The sequence below is a fragment of the Lontra canadensis genome, unplaced genomic scaffold (genome assembly GCF_010015895.1).
Source record: "Lontra canadensis isolate GAN:19392208 unplaced genomic scaffold, GSC_riverotter_1.0 scaffold133, whole genome shotgun sequence".
In the NCBI taxonomy this organism is placed as follows: Eukaryota; Metazoa; Chordata; class Mammalia; order Carnivora; family Mustelidae; genus Lontra; species Lontra canadensis.
The window spans coordinates 664,357-684,333 of NW_022631127.1; the positions used below are offsets into that span (position 1 = coordinate 664,357).

Below are 19,977 nucleotides of genomic sequence, written 5' to 3' on the forward strand. Positions count from 1 at the left end.
TGGGTGGCTCAGTTGTTAAGCATCTGCCTTCAGCTCAGGTCATGATCCCAGAGTCCTGGGATCAAGCCCCTGCATCAGGTTCCCTGCTCAGTGGGAAGCCTGCTTCTCCCTCTCCCTCTCCCCCTGCTTGTGTTCCCTCTCTCTCTGTGGCTCTCTGTCAAATAAATAAATAAAAATATTGGGGGGAAAAAAAAGGATTCAGCCACTATGTTATGAGGAAGCCCAAGCAGCTACATGTTAAGTCCACATGTAGATACTCTTGCCAGCAGTTCCCAACTGACCCCCAGCCTCAACCACCAGACACACCAGTGTGCCAGGCTTCAGATAATCCCAGCTCCCAGCCTTTGAGCCGCCCGCACTGATACTGTGTGTAGCAGAAACCAGCTCTTAGCTCCAAGCCATCCCCAAACTGCAGATTTATGACCAAAGTAAATTACTGTTGTCTTAAGCCACTAAGGTTCAGGATGATTTGTTGTACAATAAATGATTGGAACAGAACCCATATTTTTCAAAGTTACCTCCACCAAGATTCTGTCGCACAGCCAAGGTTTAGAACCACTGCCCTGAGAGAAATGGTGTCCCCAGAGGTCACAGGAAGGAGTGAGGAAAAAGGTGTGCCACCTGGTATTCTGGTGTAAGAGGTGGGTCCACAACCTCACCTCAACCAAGATGGCTTCAGGACAGGCAAAGTCAAGGCATAGAAAAAAGGGTATGTGTTCTGGTTGCCTATTGCTGCGTAACAAAGCATCCCAAAACTAACGGCATAAAACAACAGCCACTTTGTTTTTTACAGTGCCATGGATCTGCTGGGTGAATATTCACTGGTGGGACCCGGGGGTGTATCATTCTGTATCAGCAGGGCTGGAAGGTCCAAGATGTCCTCATGTGTCTCACAGTTGGTGACCTTGGCTGGGGACCCCTTCAATTCTCCCTCCCCCACCATGTCACCTCTCCTGCTCTATCAGGCTGGACTAGCTCCCTCAGAAGACATTCTCAGGGCAGGGTCCAAGAAAGCAAAGGTGTAAACTACAAAGCCTCTTGAGACCTTGGCTTTGAAATGGTGCCGTGTCACTTCTGCCGTATCCATTGACCAGAGCAAGTCACGAGGGCCAGCCAAGAGTCAAGAAGATGAAGAACCAACTCCATGTCTGGATAGGAGGAAGGGCAAAGCCACATTACAGAGAGGCAGCCCTTGGATGGGAGCAATCCGAAGGCACTCAGTGATGGCGTCCTTCTTTCTCTCAGGATAGGGGAGCCCCAGAGCTTGCATGGGCTCCCAGAGGCCTTTTGGAAGTTCTCCCAAGCCTCTGGGAGTTGGGTGCCTATTTGGGGAACAGCTGTACCCATCTTCTCCATGTCATCTCTAAGACCCCTTTTTAATAGCTCTATTGAGGTATATTTTATATCAAAAAATTCACCCATCCCAAGTATAGAATTTGATGATTTTAAGTAACCTTAACAAGTGATGAAATCATCACCATAAATAAGTTCTGGAACATTTTCATCTTCCCAGTAAGACCCTTCATGCACATTTACAATTAATCTCTGTCCTGAGCCCCAGCCCCAGGCCACCACTAATCTACTTCCTATCTCTACAAATGTGACTTTTGGGGCATCTGGGTGGCTCAGTCGTTAAGCGGCTGCCTTTGGCTTAGTTCATGATCCCAGGGTCCTGGGATCAAGCCCAGCATCGGGCTCCCCGCTTGGTGGGAAGCCTGCTTCTTCCTCTCCCACTCCCCGTGCTTGTGTTCCCTCTCTTGCTGTCCCTCTCTGTCAAATAAGTAAAATCTTAAAAAAAAAAAAAAGACCATTCTTTCCATAAACAAATAAATATATACATAAATGAATTCTTAAAATGTGACTTTTCTAGAAATTGCATATAGATGGCATCATATGACATGTGGCTTGGCTTTGCGACTGGTTTGTTTTGCTTAGCAGAATATTTTTAAAGTTCATTCATGCTGTGGCATTAATCAATCCTTCATTCCTTTTTTGTGGCTGAATAATGTTCCATCATGCGATATACCACATTTTTGTCCATCTGTTCATCGGTTAATAGTCACTGAAGTTGAACATTTAGGCATTTATGAAAAATGCTGTCATGAACACAGCCAGAAATGTCTCTGCATGGACAGAGTGTTCACTGCGTGGACAGATGTGTTCACTTCTCTTGGGTACACTTGGAATAAAATAGTTGGGTCATGTGGTAGTAATGTAGGTTACAAAGGCTAAACAAAAAGAATTCAATTTCCTTACTACTTGCAGCCCACTGACAGACAAGTCCTTGAGACAGGCAGAGTGACCTTACTCTAGGAACTCAACTGCCTTGTCGTTAATACTTTGCTAGAGGCAAAAGGCAACCTTAGCTTAACATCAGCCAGACCTCTAGGATTCTGTAACTCTGGTTTTACGTATAAAAATTCCTTTGGCAGTCAACCAAACCAAAAGAAAACTGACAGAATGGGAGAAGATATTTACAAATGACATATCAGATAAAGGGCTAGTATCCAAAATCTATAAATAACTTACTTATACTCAACACCCAAAGAACAAATAATCCAATCAAGAAATGGGCAGAAGACATGAACAGACATTTCTGCAAAGAAGACAACCAGATGGCCAACAGACACATGAAAAAGTGCTCCACATCACTCGGCATCAGGGAAATACAAATCAAAACCACAGTGAGATACCACCTCACACCAGTCAGAATGGCTAAAATTAACCAGTCAGGAAATGACAGGCATTGGCAAGGATGCAGAGAAAGGGGAACCCTCCTACACTGTTGGTGGGAATGCAAGCTGGTGCAGCCACTCTGGAAAACAGTATGGAGGCTCCTCAAAAAGTTGAAAAATAGAGCTACCCTACGACCCAACAATTGCACTACTGGGTATTTACCCCAAAGATACAGAACTAGTGATCCAAAGGGGTATGTGCACCTCAGAGTTTAGACAGCAATGTCCATGATAGCCAAACTATGGAAAGAACCTTGATGTCCATCAACAGATGAATGGATAAAGAAGATGTGATACACACACACACACACACAATGGAATACTATGCAGCCATCAAAAAATGAATAGCCATTTGCAAAGACATGGATGGAACTAGAGGGTACTATGCTAAGCGAAATAAGTCAAGCAGAGAAAGACAATTATCATATGATCTCACCGATATGAGTAATTTAAGAAACAAGGCAGAGAATCATAGGGGAAGAAAGGAAAAAATGAAACAAGACAAAACCAGAGAGGGAGACAAACCATAAGAGACTTTTAATCATAGGAAATCAACTGAGAGTTGCTGAATGGGAGGAGGGATGGGGGGCAGGATAGCTGGGTGATGGACATTGGGGAGGGTATGTGTTGTGATGAACACTGGGTGTTGCCTAAGACTGATGAATCACAGACCTGTACCCCTGAAAGAAACAATATGTTATATATTAATTTTTTTAAAAAAGACTTTTAAAAATTCCTTAGAAACTTCTTTTATCTCTACCTCCCCCAGCCAAGATATATATTGGCAATCACCCTCCAAGCACGTGACCCACCAATATATATCTGAAGGGTCTCATGACTAAGGATTTATTAGATTGTAATAAATAACCTTTCCTAGCAACAGCTGGCCCTTCAGGTCCTGAAAACCTTGTTTCCAAAATTCCCTAGAGACTTATGCTGTCCCTAACCACCCCCCCAACTTGGAAGTATATGATCAGTCACATGTCACAACCTAACATAGTTCTTCCTGCCCACCGGTCCTGTCCCCGCGCTTTAATAAAACCCACCTTTCTGCACCAAAGACGTCTCAAGAATTCTTTCCTGACCATTTGCTCCCGAACCCCAGTATTTCCACATCAGCAGTTTCATGCTTTCTCTTTTTGGAGAAACTGCCAAACTGTGTTTCCAAAGTGGCTGCCCCATTTCATGTTCCCACCATCATAGTATGAACACTGCTGTCTCTCCACCCTCTCCAGAAACCACTTCTTGTCAATGTAACTTCCCATGAATTCTCATGAGTGTGAAATAGTATCACACTGTGCTTTTATTTCATATTTCCCTAATGACTAATGATACTGAGATCTTTTCATGGACTTACTGGCCATCCACGTATCCTCTTTGGTAAAATGTCTGTTCCTGTCTCTTGCCCCCTTTTCGATTGGGTTGTTTTTCTTCTTTCTGAGCTATAGGGGTTGTTTGTAAAGTTTGAATACAAGTCCTTTATAGGATCTGTGTTCTGCAAATATTTTCTCCTGGTCTCTCGCTGGTCCTGTCACCTTCTTAACGGTGTCTTTACCACCGCTATCTGAAATGCAAAAGTTTTGAATTTTGATGAGGTCCCGTTTACTGATTTTTTTTTCTTTCTTGGACCATTCACTTTGTGTTGTATCTAACAAATTTTTCTATCATTCAGCCCGATTTTTAACAGAAGTAAAACTTGGTGCAGATCTACTAACCAAGACTCCTGAAAATATAAAAGCTTTGTCACTAAAAAACGATAGCTCACAGACATTCCCAGACACTCCGGGGACTGCACAGAATGACAAAAGCTTTCTGAAAAACAGTTTGACAGTATCAAGAGCGCATGGAAGGTTCTAACTCCCTGGCCCTGTAGTAATCACTGGGGACACAGAGTCAACGGCTCACGGTGTTGTTTTCATGGAGAAAAACTGCAAAACACCTTGAGAAGCCTCCCTGGGGGTCAATGAGGTACCTCACCGCTCAGTAGTTAGAGGGAACCCGAGTGGTGCTGCAGAACATTTGCGAAGGATTATGCATGATGGCAAAGCTGTTTAGGAGGTACAGTTGACAAAGAAAGATCCCCGCAACAGCATTTCAACCATGTTTCTTTATGTTGAGCTTAATGAGCTGCAGTTCACATCCCATAAAATTCATCCTTTTTAAGTGCTTTGACAGATGTATACGGTCATGTAAACATCACTCCAGGGAAAGTTCTTTCATGCCCAAGTGCATGGAAAACACCTGGAAACAAATAGAGCAGAAGTATCGGGGGTCCCCTCTCCTGGTGACGATTCATTAAAAAAAAAAAAAATAGCATTTTTTTCTGGGCTACTTAAAGACACTTTAAACAATATTCTTTTTGAAATGGCTCAAACAATAGCTAACTGACTTCAGAAAATCATCTCTTTGCCCGGGCTTCTGCTCTCCCCCACACAGACCAGACACACACCCATCCCCCCACACCCCCCTCTCCACACACCCCCCACCAGCTCAGACAAAAGAGCCCAGGAGACCTCTAAGTTTGCTCACTTCCAGCCTTCAACAAAAACCTTGTGGGTCCGACTGGAATGATTTCAGAGGCGCCTGGTAACACTGCCCCGCAGACAGACAGGCCTGACAGCGCCCCATTATCCACCCTGACTTCCCTGGCCCCCCGCTGAGCCGGGGGGGGGGGATGTGGCGGGGAGCAGAGGCCCAGGCAACGCTCCAGGGCAAGATATTTCAAGGCTTTCTTTTCAATGTTGACTGGCCCAGGAACGTTACTTTTCAAAGGATTCCCTGGCCTCGGAAAGCAGTCCCCAGCTGCAGCACCGTCGGGGGTGGGGGGAGGGCCGCAGTCTGGTGGCGTTGCGGGCTCTCAGCACTCATGAAATCAAATCAGATTCAACTGCACAGAAACAACTGGGAGGTCCAGAGCCAAGTTCCAGAGTCCTGTCCTAAATGTACACAGGCCATGGGGCTCCAGGCCTAGAAGCTTCTACAGTCCCGCTGGGAGTCCAATCAACTACCAGCCTCTCGAGTCTCCCTGATTCCAACATCATCGTTGGATCAAAGACACCCAGTCCCACCAAGGCCAACTAGAGGCCATCTTCCCATTTGATGCAGTGAGTTTACGCCAACAAATGTGTGTTCATGCGAACAAAGATTATTAGTGCCTACGCTGTGCCAGGCCCCTGCAGAGACAGAGGGGCCCCAGGTTCCTGGCCTTGGGAAGCTCACACCTCATGTGAGGCCACAGACCAAGGCATAACAGCTGCCTTGAAAAAATATGCATATTAAATAATTCAAATAAAAAATATACGTATCATCTGTAGGCAAAGAAAAATACGTGGAAGGCTACACACACCACCATTCCCAAGGGCAACCAGGGAGGCCACTGAGAAGGAAGCTGGAGACTACTTGAATCCTTTCAGTGTGCCACACACCGGTCCAGGGGAACAGACGAGGACTGCTACCGTCATGGCTGACTGCGAGTTCGACACAGGGAGACAGACAGCACGCACAGGAAGACAGAGTCTTTTGGGGTCACCGAAGCCCTCACTGAGGAGGAGATGGCCTGAGGAGGTAAACATCTGGGGGAGGCAGCTGCAAATCCCCTGAAGTGAGTTAGAAGAACAAGGAGGAGGTGGGAGGGGGGCGCGGCAATGGCAGGAGATGAGGGGGAGGCTGGTGGGGGGGCTATGTGAGCACTTTGCCTTCAGTCCCTGGGAGAGGGAAAGCATTAGGGGTTCCTGAGCAGAGAGGAGGGGATCCTCCAGCTGTGGAGAACAGGCCGTAGGAGTCCACAGGCAGTTCTTGGCGGAGACTGCTGCAAGAATACAGGTGAGAGACACTGGGGGGGTTGGCTCAGGGTGGTCCCCGGGGAGTGGGGCGGGGGAGTGGGATTCAGGATGTGTAGTGAGGGACAGCCTGACAGCCTGGGTGCAGGGTGTAAACACAGAGAAGAATGGAAGATGGCAGGAACTTGCTGAGGAAGGCTAGGGGCCCAGTGAGGTGAGATGGAGGACTGAGAACATCCGTGTTACTTTTTTTTTTTTAAGATTTTTTAAAAAAACTTATTTGACAGAGAGAGACACAGCAAGAGCAGGAACACAAGCAGGGGGGAGTGGAAGAGGGAGCAGCAGGCTTCCTGCCAAGCAGGGAGACCAATATGGGGCTCCATCCCAGGACTCCGGGATCATGACGCAAGCGGAAGGCAGACACGTAACAACTGAGCCACCCAGGCGTCCAACATCTGTGTTACTTAACCCATCAGGAAACACATGAAAACACGGCTGCTGGGAAGGTAAATGGTGCAGCCATCATGAAAAACAGTTTGGCAGTTCCTCAAAAATTAAAGCATAAAACTAGCCTCCAAGCAAAGGTCTCACTCCTGGGTCTACACGCAAGACAAATGAAAACACGTCCATGCAAAAACATGCACACAAATGTTCCCGGCAGTGCTATGTAGAACAGCCAAAAGGTGGGAACAACCCAAATGTCCATCAGCTGATGAACAGAGAAGCAAAAACATGGTCTAGCCGCACAATGGAATATTGCTCTGCCATAAAAAGGAAGGATGTAATGATATATGCTACAGGGTGGGTGAACCTTGAAAACATTACTGTTAGTGTTTTCAGAAATGAGCCAGTCACATATTATATGATTCGATCTATACAAAATGTCCAGAATAGACAAATCCATAGAAACAGAGAGTGGTGGTTGCCTAGCGCGGGAGGCTGGGGAAAAGGTGAAGGAGAAAATGAGCTAACCCGTGCAAGGGTTTTGGGAAATGAGTGATGAGAAATTTATGAAGTTAGATTGTGATGGCTCTAGGCTTCAGAAACGTACCAAAAGCATTGATTTACACCCTTCAGTGGATGAATTTTATGGTATGTAAATGGTAAATAAGGTGTGTCCGCCCCCAAAGAAAGAAAGAAATCACCTTGGCAAAAAGAGAAATATTACAGCAAAAGCTAAGCATTCTTGATCTCCAGAAATAACCGCTGTGTCAGTTTTGAATCTCTCCATCTTTTTCTTTTTCTTTTAATTTTTTTAAAGGTTTTATTTATTTAGAGAGAGAACGTGAGGAGGGGAGGGGCAGAGGCAGAGAGAGAAGCAGACTCCCCACTGAGCAAGGAGCCCCAAGGCGGGTGGGGGGGGTGGGGGTGGGGAAGGGCTCCATCCCAGGACCCCCAGATCATGACCTGAGCCAAAGGCAGGAGCTTAAACAACCGAGACACTCAGGCGCCCCTGCTTCCATCTTTTATTATGCAATTACATACGCATGTCCTTATGGAAAATATTTAATACCCTTTGGTGTGGTTTTGTTGTTATTGTTACCGAGGTCATAACGTGGTACAGAAGAGGCTGCAACTTGCTTATTTCACTCATCCCTTTTCGGTGATTCACCTGGCTGATGCACTGATGAGTACCAGGTTGTCTCTAGTTTGTCCATACTATAAACAATGATACAGTGAACATCCTGTGCACGTGTCTTTTCCTAAGGCAGGAACCAAGAAGTGAAATTGAAGTAAAACTTTTTGTCGAAATGCTATTGCTTTTATAATTAAAAAAAAAAATATATATATATATGTCCAAAATGGCTGGGGAGAAGCATCTAACCCCTTCCCTTGGGCAAAATCTACAAGAATGAGGAGGGATTTGCCTAAATAAATAAATAAATAAAAATAAAAAGACAATTCTGGGATACTGCAGCCCAGGAGACAGAATTTTAGTGCCTTTTCAAATTCCAGGATTTAGCATTTAAATTCCTAGAGTTATACAGAAAGCCAGATTCTGCCCTTCTTACAGCCAAAGACGGTTCAATAAAGCCTGCCTCTGGCTCCCGCGTGGCTGGGTAACCCGTCCCAGTGCAGGTAACAGGTGCAGGACAGCTCTTGAAAGAGAAAGGAAAAACAGCCTAGGTCTCCCCTAAGAAGGTGGTTTTTCTTCCACCTTCCAGAAATGTGCTGTAAGGCACCAGAGAAAACGTTGGCCAAACAGCCCTGTTAGCATAACCCCAGCTCAGAGACGGAACTCAGGTTGCACCGCCAACTCACCATCCACAGGCACAAAGATGAAGGCTGGAAACCACTTTTCTATCCCCGCCTCCCCCACCCCAACACCCCACCGAACACACACTGAGATTAGAGAACGAGCGTCCATCTCAGATCGACTTCTTACCAGCGGGATGTCCCCAAAGCAGTCCCCTTAACTTCTCCAACCCTCTCTGCTCTAGTTTACTGCGTGAGCCTCGGCACCATCTACCGTGGAGAGACACGTGAATCTGGGAACCCTGTACTTGAACATAAAGGGAGAGTGGCTTCTGCGCACCTGCGCGGGGAGAGGGCGGTTAGAGCCAGCTCGCGGGGCTACCCTCGAAAGACTTTCCCGGGAGAAAGTGGAGTGACACGTGGGCTTGGGGGACACGCCCCCAACAAAACAGGAGCTGGCAGCTACCCTCCCAGGCCTCCCGAACTTCCTATCCTGCGCCCACGCCTCGCGCGGGTCCCAGGGCCAACTCTCAGCGCAAGGCGGGTGGGACAGACGGTGCGGGAGCTGAACGCCGACAGAGCCGGGAGTAGGAGGGGGAAAGGAAACTCCAGGAACGCCCCGGGAGTGACGAGGGGAGAAGAAAGCGGGGGTCACCCGGAGAAGCGACACAGAGAGAGGGATCAGGTCCCCTGCCCCAGCCTCCTCCAAACCAAGCCGAGTAAACACAGACGCCCCGCCAAGCCAGCAGCTGCTGGACACCGCCCTCCGCGCCGCTCCAACCAGACCGCGACCGCTAAGCCCCTCCTTTTGAAGAGCTCTGGGGCCGCCCCCTGGAAGTGGCGGGGTGGAGGGACTGGGGGAGCGACGCGCCGCAGCGACGGAGCCGAGCGGCCGGGGCCGGGAGGCCGGCATGGAGGGCGCGGCTGGGGACCCGTACCGACGACCCGCGCGGCGCACTCAGTGGCTGCTGAGCGCCCTGGCTCACCACTATGGGCTGGACCGCGGCGTGGAGAACGAGATCGTGGTGCTGGCCACCGGCCTGGACCAGTACCTGCAGGAGGTCTTCCACCACCTGGACTGCCGCGGCGCTGGCCGCCTGCCCCGCGCTGACTTCCGCGCTCTCTGCGCGGTGCTGGGGCTGCGCGCCGAGGGGGCCGCCGCCGGGGAGGCCTCCGGGGATGCGGCCGCGGGAGACGAAAACCCAGGGGACGAGACCGCCGGGGTCGCGGCCGCTGGGGTGGCCACCGACGGGGACACGGATGTCGAAGAGGAGGCGCGCCTGGCGCTGCACGCGGAGCCGCCCGAACTCACCTTCCGCCAGTTCCACGCGCGCCTCTGCGGCTACTTCGGCACCCGCGCGGGGCCCCGGCTGCCGCGCGGTGCTCTCAGCGAACATATCGAGACGCAGATCCGCCTGCGCCGTCCGCGCCGCCGCCGCCGCACGCCCCGCACGCCAGCCTCGGACCGCGACCCCGACGGCGGCCGGGACGGCGAGCGCCTGGCGCGGTTGGAGGAGGAGAACAGCAGCCTGCGCGAGCTGGTGGAGGACCTGCGTGCCGCGCTGCAGAGCAGTGACGCGCGCTGCCTAGCGCTGCAGGTGCACGCCCGCGGAGGGACGCGGCGGGGGGGCAGTTGTGACTGGAGGGGGGGCGGGGGTCGTTTGAACAGCCAGGGACCCTCTCAGAAAGTGGAAGAGGGGGGGAGGACAGCCCCACCCCACTTCGGCTCACTTCCCCTTATCCCACCCCATTGCGGTCAATGGGTCGCCACACCCATCCCACCTCCAAAACCCCTGTCCCACCCGGATCACCGTCCCACGCCATCTCCCCACCCTCACTATCTCGTCTTGCCTCTTCTAACCCAGTAGCTGAACTCTCCCGGGAAACCTGGGCCGTCTCACACATCCAGTCATTCAATAGGCATCTTGAGCTCTCCCTGGTGCCAGGCTGGAGGTGGTGAAGGGGGTAGGTTAGGAAATAAGGGGTGAAAAGGGCCCTGTCCCCACCCTTAAGGAGCTTCTTGCCTAATGGGGTAGACCGGCAGCTCACTGGGTCGTTCAGCAAATATTTATGGGCCTCCCTCATGGCCAAGGCAGGTGCTAAAATGGTGTCACTCTTCATCAGGCAGTCGCTGGTCACCGAGCACCTGTGGGGGCCAGACCTCTGGGATGTTGAAAAGGAAGCACTGAGTGATTATGGATCCAGCCCGAGCATTGAGATTCAGTCAACAAACACTTCAGTGCTGCGCTCAGCACTGGGCGCAGCCTTGTGCCAAGGGCCATAGGGGTGGGAGGAGGAAAAGAAAAGCCTCTGTCCCAAGTGACCCTAAATCAGGAAGGAGTTGACTTGTATTAGCCCCACTCTGCACATTGCCCAGTCACCAGCCCTGAGTGGCAGAGGGCAGGCTGCGCACGCGGAGGGGTGGTGAGGTGCTGCTTTCAGGAGTCATAGCTATGGACAGGCAAGGGCTGGGGGCCTGGGAGCACAAGAGAAGTGAAGGGTGGGAGTGGGAAATGACTCCCGTGGTGCCGAGTAAGATGGTCCAGGATCATTCATTCTCCAGGCATTTCTAGAGCACCTACTCTGTGCCAAACCTGGTTTAGGCGTAAGGGACACAGCGGTAAACAAGATAGACAAAAACCCCACCCTCAAGAACAGTCTGTTGACCAGACACCAGGGAGGTCCAGAAACACCTGTTTGAGACGCTCAGATTCTTTCTCGACTCCAGGGATCGGAGGAGTCCCAGAAGGTTGAACGCTACCAAGGCAGGAGATGGGCAGAGAAGAGGCGTGAAGTTCAGGAATTAATGGTACCGCGCAGAGATGAGAATACTGGGCTTTGTGACTCAGTTTCCCCCACCCAGGAAAAAGGGGATTATTAGAGCTCCTGCCTCATTTGGGTGGTTGCGAGGATTACACGAATTCAGACCACCCAGGGAGCGGTAGACAGTGCGCACAATAAAGGCTCACCGCGGGTGCTCGGGGTGGGTGGTGGGGGGCGCCGGAACGGTGGCCGAGGTCGAGGCCGGTGGCCGACGCGGGGTGCTCACCGCAGTCCCCGCGGCCCTGTCCCCTGCAGGTCGGCCTCTGGAAGAGCCAGGCGGGCGCGCAGGAGGCTGGGCGCGGCGGGCCCGAAGCGGCGGCGCAGGAGCTTCGGCAGGCGCGGGGCGCTCTGGCGGTGGCCGAGGCCCGCGCGGGGCGGCTGCGCCAGGGCCAGGCCGAGGTGCGGCGGCGTGCGGAGGAGGCCCGGGAGGCGGTGTTGCGCAGCCTGGGCCGGGTGCGCGAGCTGGAGGCGCTGGCGCGACAGGTGCCGGGCCTACAGCGCTGGGTGCGAAGGCTGGAGGGCGAGCTGCGGCGCTACAGGTGAGCGGGAGGCGGGGGGGGGGTGGTGGTGACGGGGTGAGGAGGGACGGCCCGGGTGCCCCAAGTCAGCTCCGGGTCTCTCAGATCTCAGGTGTGCATCCTTCCCGCACACACACTGCATCTCCTGTTCCTTTGTTCGTTCACAACGTCTGTCCGTGAGTCCCTCCGCTCCCTCCGCTGTGCTTCCACGTCCTTGGTCATTCATGCCCTCATTCACTGGCTTTCCACTCACCCAGCCATTCACGTGCCCGCTCACGCACAAAGGCCTTCCACTTGCCCATTCGTGGGTCCCAAGAGGATATGGTTATTATTTTTATTTGTTCTTTTACCGACATAATAATGATGATGATGATGACAGCCCACAGTCGCTGAACGCTTGATTTGTGTGCCCGGCTCTGGGCTAAGCCTCATAACAGCCCTTTGAGGTGGGTCCCACCTCATCCCTATTCTACAGATGAGGAAGCAGATGTACAATGATCCCTGGTGCTAGCCACACAGGCAGGAAGCTGGGCGTGGGACCAAGTCTCAAATCCTAGGGGCCTCTGCCAGATGTGTGACCTTGGGCAAGTCACTGCCCCCTCTTGGAGCTTCTGTTTCCCCCTCTGGCAGAACACAGATTGGAGTCCCTGCTGGCCAGGGTGACTGTGAAGAGGCAGCAGCGTCCTGCCTGGCACACAGTAGATGCTCAGTAAACAGCTCCCTCTCCATTTTGAACCAGAAGGCACACCTGCTTGCCTAATATCCATGTTAACTAGGCACCGGCTGTGTGCAGAGGCTGTGCCGGGTGGCAGGGAGGTGACTGGGAACAAGGCAACCCGAAGTCCCTGCTCTGAGGGGCTACTACAGAGCGTGTGAGATCAGCATATGACTGGGCGAATGGTGGCAGGCCGCATGAACTGGGGGCAGAGCAGGACCTTCACCATGCTTGCTGCAGGTTCAGCCAGAACCTGAGGTGACACTTGTGCTGAGAGCCGAGGATAGGATGTTATGTGCCAAGATGGGCCTGGGAGAGGAGGAGGGGAGAAGGGGAGAGTATTCTAGAAAATGGGAGCATTACGAGCAAAGCCCTGAGTCAGGAGGGACCATGGCACGTTCCAGAAACTCAAAGGCCAGACTGTCTGGAGGAGGAAAACTGGAGAGGCAGGCAGAGGCCAGGCCTTCCAGGGCCTGGAAGCTTGTGTGAGGGACTTTAATCTTTCCCTCAAAGAGAGCATGGAAGTTTTCAGCAAGAGGGTGATAGTGACTGATCTGCATTTTTTTTTTTTTAAATCATCCTGGCTACAGTTGTGACGAAGAGGTGGGAGGAGGGGGAAGAGCCAGAGACAGTGGGGAGTCCACTGAGGGGGCTATGGTCCGCCTCCAGCCTCCAGCTGGAAAGGAAGGGGGTCTGGCCCAGGCTGGTGGGCAGGGCAACCAGAAGGGGAGGCTTTGAACCTAGCCTCTTAGAGGAGGGCCTCCTTCTTGAATTCGGAGGGGCTCACAGCTGGGAGATGAGAAGCCACAATGTGGAGAGAGGCCTCCATGAAGAGGCCCACCCTGGGTCAGCCTCCTGCAGCTCCAAATGTTTGGATAGTCACTTCCTGTTTGCATAGCTGATCAGCTCAAGAGCAGGGCTGGCTGGCTTGGGGCCCCATGTCCAGCCTTGGAACTTTCTCCAAGAGAAGAAATAAAGGGTCTCTTCTTTGTGATACCCTAAAGTAACTGTCCTCTACAGCCTGACGTAAGAGCCACTGTGAACATCCAGATAGCACTTCCTGGTAGAAAAGGTGGATTTGTCTCCATGGCGCCATTGAATCCTCACAAGAATTGTGCAAGGTAGAGGTGTTATCCCCATTTTACAGATGGTGGGAGGTGAGACTCTGAGAAGTGAACTAATCTACTCAAGGCCCCCCAGCCAGAAAGTGGAAAAGTAAGTTCGGCCTGCCCCTACAGCCTGTGTCTTTCTTTCTTTCCACCTTACCATTTTGTTGTTCTTGACGCACAGTTACAAGATGGCTGTCACACCCCCAGGCCTCATGTCTGCTGTTCAGGCGCAAGAAGGACGGGCAAGATTGAGGGTGGGGAGGATTTTCTTCAAGTGAGCTTTGCCTTTGTGTTCAGGGAGAGATACCCCTACCCCATCAGAACTCGGACCTCCATCTTGGGCCAGAACTGTGTCACGTGGCTACTCCTGTCTGCAGGAAAATCTGACCATAGTGATGCCCCAAACACAACTAGGTTCTCTTGGTGAGGAAAATACCTCAGCGGCCCCAAGGAGAGGCCCAGTGTATGAGAAAACTGGGGGCCAGAGATTGAGTGACATCGAATGAAGGCCACAGGCCACAGTGAGATGGCTTTGTCCTTGTTTCCCTGCCCCTGTACAAACATGCCGGCAGGAGGCAGACCTCCTCTGCCCGCTTTCTGTGGGCAGAGTTTGTGGGTTAACTTGCCCCAAAGCTCTCCTTCTTTGAAGAGAGGATGGGGAGGGCACAGAACAGCCAAGGACATGCACTGGGCATCACCTGTGTACCAGGCATGATGCCAGACCCTTTCCCCACATTCGCTCAAAGGAGCCCCTCAACTGGCCTAAGAGAAAGGTGTCATGATCTGCACTTCACAGACGAGAAAGCCAAGGCCAGAGAGGAAGCAACTTGCTGGTGTGGCACAGCAAGTGACAAGCCAGAATCCAGACCTCAGCCCAAAGAGCCCAAAGCCATATACCCCAGGCCAGCATGGCAACAGCGCACAAGTCCTCCCCGACTCCCTCACTCCAGCCCTCCCCTTAAAACACCTGCAGGACCTTTCACAGCCTGCAGAGGGGCTGCAACTCAGATGCCCCTGTTTGTTAAGCTGAAAGCCCTCCCTCTGTGGCCTGACCTATTGGACCTGCAGTCTAGAGGAGCTGGGGGTTGGAAGACGCACCACACCCCAAAGACTAGAGCCCCAGCATGCCCTCTTAAGTGACGTCACTCTCAAATGCCTCCAGGTGTTCTGCAGATGTATCTTTGGGGGGAAAACCATGCAAGGACTAAAATCCCTCCCGGGAATGACAGCTTGAAACCATTTGGTTAGAATGAATGACCCGACACACTTTTCCAGCCATGTCACAGAAACTGACCTGCTCTGATCTTCTCATAACACTTGGAGGCTGGTATTATGCCACCTTTTTTCAAATGAGGGAACAGAGCCCTGGGGGTGGTCTCCTAATCAACACTTCACTGTTTCGGCACCCTGGGGAGTCTCCCAACTCCGAAAAAACGTCCTTTCCCCTTCTCTGCCATCACCTTTACATAATATCTCAAAGACTCCCTTGCTCATTTCCTGGACTTCCATGTACTTCTTTTTCAAAACCGGACATTCTTTTCCGTCCCTCCCAGTCCTCGTGTTGTGGTTTCTCTCCCGTCCTTCATCTCTTTCCCGTTTAAACATTCTTCTTTTCCAGTCTCTTTGGGATTGCTGTGGCATCTGAGCTCTCCCTGGTGTTTCATCTCTGCTTTCTGTGATCATGACAAGTTCTCCGTGTGCTATTGTGATCGTCCACAGCGAGCCCCTCCCTCTTTGGCAGAAGCCATGATCCTGGAGAATCCACCCATCACCCAGGTTGTGGAATTCCGTCCAGAGCTTCCCACCAGGGCCTGATTCTAGGACAGTTTCTAATTTCATTTCTTGGCTTCAAGTTTCATAACTACATCGGGAGAAATTGAGCTCCGTACCAGCTCCGTACCATCCCAAGGCCAGTAAGTAGGGTTTCTCTCACCTCTGTTTCTGGATGAGACAGCCCCTGGGGGGCCCCCAGCTTCATGCTGGAGCCTCCTTGTATGAACTCACCAGGTGAGGTCTTTAGTACCTATCCTCATTGGGCATTAGAACCCCAGTCTTGACCCCTCTCTGGGCATTTCAGGTCTATCTCCTGCATTCCACGCAAGCTGGAGGTCTTTCCTCCTTGTTCTTGACCTTGGCTCTGACTTCTTTTTTTTTTAAAGGTTTATTTATTTATTTATTTATTTGAGAGAGAGAGAGAATGAGAGGACAGAGTACAAATAACAGGAGAGGGAGAAGCAGGCTCCCCCCCCAACAGGGAGCCCAACACGGGGCTGGATCCCAGAGCCCCTGGGATCATGACCTAAGCCAAAGGCAGACGTTCAACCGACTGAGCCACCCAGGTGCCCCTTGGCTCTGTATTCTTTTAAAAGGTTATATTTTGTCCAGTACTTCTGTGTATTTGTACATGGAAAGGGAACCTTCCCGAGCACCTCGATGCACCATCCCGGCCAGGAACATAAGAGAATGGACAGTAAATATTTAAGCAATAGGGATACTTCTTAGTTCCACGTTTCGTATGCAGCTTCCATGGAGAAAATGGATACCTCGGGTGACCAGGAATGGCACAGATGTGCCCATTGCCCTCAGAGGCTCTTCTGGGACCTGAGGGAAGCAGGTCATGAACACGCATGTTAGGACACAAATGTGCTGGGTGCAGAGGGCCCCAGCTGTGGGAGTCCCAGATCATATAGAAGTATTCCAGGAATAAAGCGCTCTTCAGGCCTCTTGGAACCAGGCAAAAACCCAGGGGCTCACCTGACCCAGTCCAGTCGGCCAGCAAGGATCACCTGTTCCATCACAGCATCATCAACCTCTGGGCTCCCACCTCCCACAGCTGGATTCAGTCTCTTCTTCTAATCCCACAAAATCTCTCCTCCCAACACGTTTTTGAGCACAGGGGACCTTACTGATGATTTGGGGGGGGGTACAGATTACATTACAATGATAGTTTTATATGAATAGTTGACATCACGATTCATAAGATGTCATTTGACCCCACATCTAACAGGGGTGTTTCACTGTTACTTCTCCCAAACCATACCCAGCCACTCTCCACCTTTCTCTTCTCTGTTTTCTCTTTCTCCTTATTAGCCATCTCTCTTAGATAAGTGCCTGAACGCCTGCCTCTACCTGACTTGGGTTAAAAAAGAAGGTGGTTAAAAAGGAAAGGGTAGCCATCCAGCTTCAGGCATGGCTGGATCCAGGTACTCAAATAATGTTACCAGAATATAGAAGCTCTGCTTTGCTCTCAGGGAAGTTCTTCCCCCTGGTAGCCTGGTAGCCTTTGGGGCGCTTATCTGTTCAAAGCTCTGAGTCCAGTAGAAAGATCATTTCTCATCTGAGCTGTCCCACTGAATGCCTGTAACTGGAAATTATTGAACAACTTGGAAACAGGTTCATTCCCTGAATGCATCGGGGCGGCCAAGACAATTTGACATTCTGATTGGCCAAACCTTAGTCACATACCCACTCCTGGAGCCACAGCCAGCCCCATTGAACTCTGGGACTGAGCTCCCAGGAGAATCAAGGAGGAGCCTAGCCCATACATGTTAAACAACACAGGCCTCTATCTGGAGCCTGTGGCCTGACTCCCTTCTCTTGTCTCAAAAAACAGGCCACCTGGGGCCACTGGAGACTCTCCAGATGGTGGAGGCCCCAGGAGGACGTCTGGTAAGACACAGAACAGGCTTATCTCAAAGTTGGCTTTCCCAGGGTGCTGAATGCTTTGGGCTGGCTACAGGGGCCTGTGTCCTCCCCAAAGTAGCCCGTGTTGGCATTTCTCTGGGCCAGCACCCAGCCCCAGGCTCACAGTAAGGTGGCGAATGAATGGAGGCATGAGCCTGCAGCTGGACACTGACCTCACACACATCTTGGTGAGGGGGGGGTGGGCATACGGGACCCCAGCACAAGGTGAGCCCTGAGCGAGTGGTCTGGCAGACAGACCCTGCTTCAAGGGGAGTGGTGGTCCTGGAGGAGCTGCCCTTGACTGGGGCGACTGGGGTTTTGTGGGCGTCTCCACCTTCTCTGGATGCCCCGGGGAGTCGGCCATCTGCCTGTCCCATCTCTGCACTGAGGGACAGCCGGGCCTCCAGGACACCTGGACAGGCAGCCTGAGGCCACCACCACTGGGCTGGGCCTGGGCTCAAACTCACAGAAAAAGAGACTGAAAAACCCAGCTCAGCTGGAGCAGGGAGGAGGGGCCTCCGCCTGGCCTCTGTGGCTTTATTGTCTGGGAGGAAAAGATGAAAGGGCCTGGTTGGAGGGGGGTGGGGGGCCATGCGGGTAGGATAGCTCATTTGGCCCACCACCATGGAGGGGACACGAAGATGAGGCCGTTGGAGGCACACCTCCTTTCTTCTGCCCCAGTGCAGCAGCCCAGCCTGACCTTGGGTGGGGGGAGGGGGTGGGCCGAGTCAGCAGGTCAGGGGAGGGAGGCAAGCAGGGGCATGGGGCACCATCTGGAGCTGGGAGGAGTCTGGTCGTGGATTCCATTAGTCTTGGAAGCAGGTGTGTGGGTGGCCGCTGGTGGGAACTGAGGCCTTTCTCTTGGCGACAATACCCGGGGCTCACAAAGGGGTAGTTTGGGTCAGGCACTGGCTGCACGCTCCGGCCTGAGACCCTACACAGACAGGCGTGGCGGGTGGGGGCCTGGGCTCAGGAGGCCCAGCCTGACCGGGCTTTGAATCCTCGCTCTTCCACATATTTCCTGTGGGGCTTTGAGCCCTTCCCTTTCTCTCTATTAGCCCTAACCTCCTCATCCACCAAGTAGGCATGAGGTCCTCTTCCTCTGGGTCTTGGGGTGATATCCAGTGAGACATGGGGACACAGTGGGGTGTAGGAGCTGGAAGTGGCAGCAGCCCTGGGAGTGCGGCCTGCAGCAAATTATTCTCATTTCACGAGCCTCGGTTTTCTCATCTGTAAAATGGGGATGACGAGAATGTTACTACTAATAATAATATCCACTTCCTAGGGCGCATAAAGATTCAGAATGCTAATCTGTATAAAGTACCTAGCACTGAGAGAATGCTTAATAAATATTGAAAATTAGTATTATTGATCCCTCATCACAGTACCCCCCATCATTAGTAAAGGCGGTGGTGGCTGGTATTGTTAATATTGGCAGAGTCCAGCCCCTAGAGAGCCTTCTATCTGTGGAGACCCCTAGCAAACAATGGACAGTTTCAGCTGGTTATAGACAGGATGCTAACAAAGCTGCAGAGTGTAGACAAACACAGAGGAGGCATGAATGACTGGCTAGGGGTCAGGACATCTCTTGGGGGAATGCCATCATCCAAGATGGGTGTTGAAGGATGAGTAGGAGTTTTCTCAGGCATTGCAAAGGCAGATTGCTGTGAATACAAAGGCTTGGAGATGTGAAGGGCCCTGGTGCCTCCTGGAAAGAGGGAGATGTACTGTGGTGAAGGGTTCAAAGTGGAAAGTGGCAGGAGCAGAAGCTGGGAGGCATGCAGGAGGTGGCAAAGAATCTGAGCACCAGGCCGAACATGAGGCCTTTACCCCAGACAACGAGGGAGATAGAGAAGGGCTTATGCAAGAAGCAAAGTAATCAGATTTGAATTTCACAGATTGAGCTTCCCTCTGGCTGCATGGGGAGGACAGATCAGGCAGGAGGGATGACTAGAGGCAAGGAGGCAGGTGTCGAGGATATATCTGGGTCCAGAGGGAGAGGACACAGGCCTGACATCCAGCACCTGATAAGGGATGGACCACCAGCCCCATACCTGGAGGCCTTGCCAGGAGCTGGGGGGAGCCTCGTGCCTGCTGTTCTCTATTCCAAGACAGAGTCTCCTGCACTCCATTATTATTGTGGGCATGCTAGAAAAGCATGGAATAGACTGAGAGCTCAGACCTCAGAAGTCAGAGGGTGAGCCTCCTGCCTCATGGTTCTTACACGGGTTGTGTTTATGGTGACAAGTTCAAAGGAGCCCATTTCAGGATACCACCAGGCACGGCCCAAGGTGGGTGGACAGTATTCCGTGACTGGTTTCTCCCGGCTGGTCGGGGACCCACCAGAGCGCATGAAGCCTTGAGTTGGGGGAGGAGGGGAGGGTCACCAGACCTTTTATCCCCCAGCTACCTTCCTCT

The 19,977-nt window shown here is 51.9% G+C and overlaps 1 protein-coding gene across 1 annotated transcript in view; it reads left to right on the forward strand.

Annotated features, from left to right (window-relative positions):
* Positions 1-6,379: 6,379 nt before the first annotated feature.
* The window catches only part of EFCC1 (EF-hand and coiled-coil domain containing 1), a 41,199-nt gene continuing 27,601 nt past the window's right edge, over positions 6,380-19,977 (forward strand). The window contains exons 1-3 of the mRNA XM_032842850.1: positions 6,380-6,417; positions 9,525-10,308; positions 11,789-12,072. Of these exons, the coding sequence (XP_032698741.1) occupies positions 6,380-6,417; positions 9,525-10,308; positions 11,789-12,072 (1,106 nt within the window). The remainder of the gene's footprint in view (positions 6,418-9,524; positions 10,309-11,788; positions 12,073-19,977) is intronic.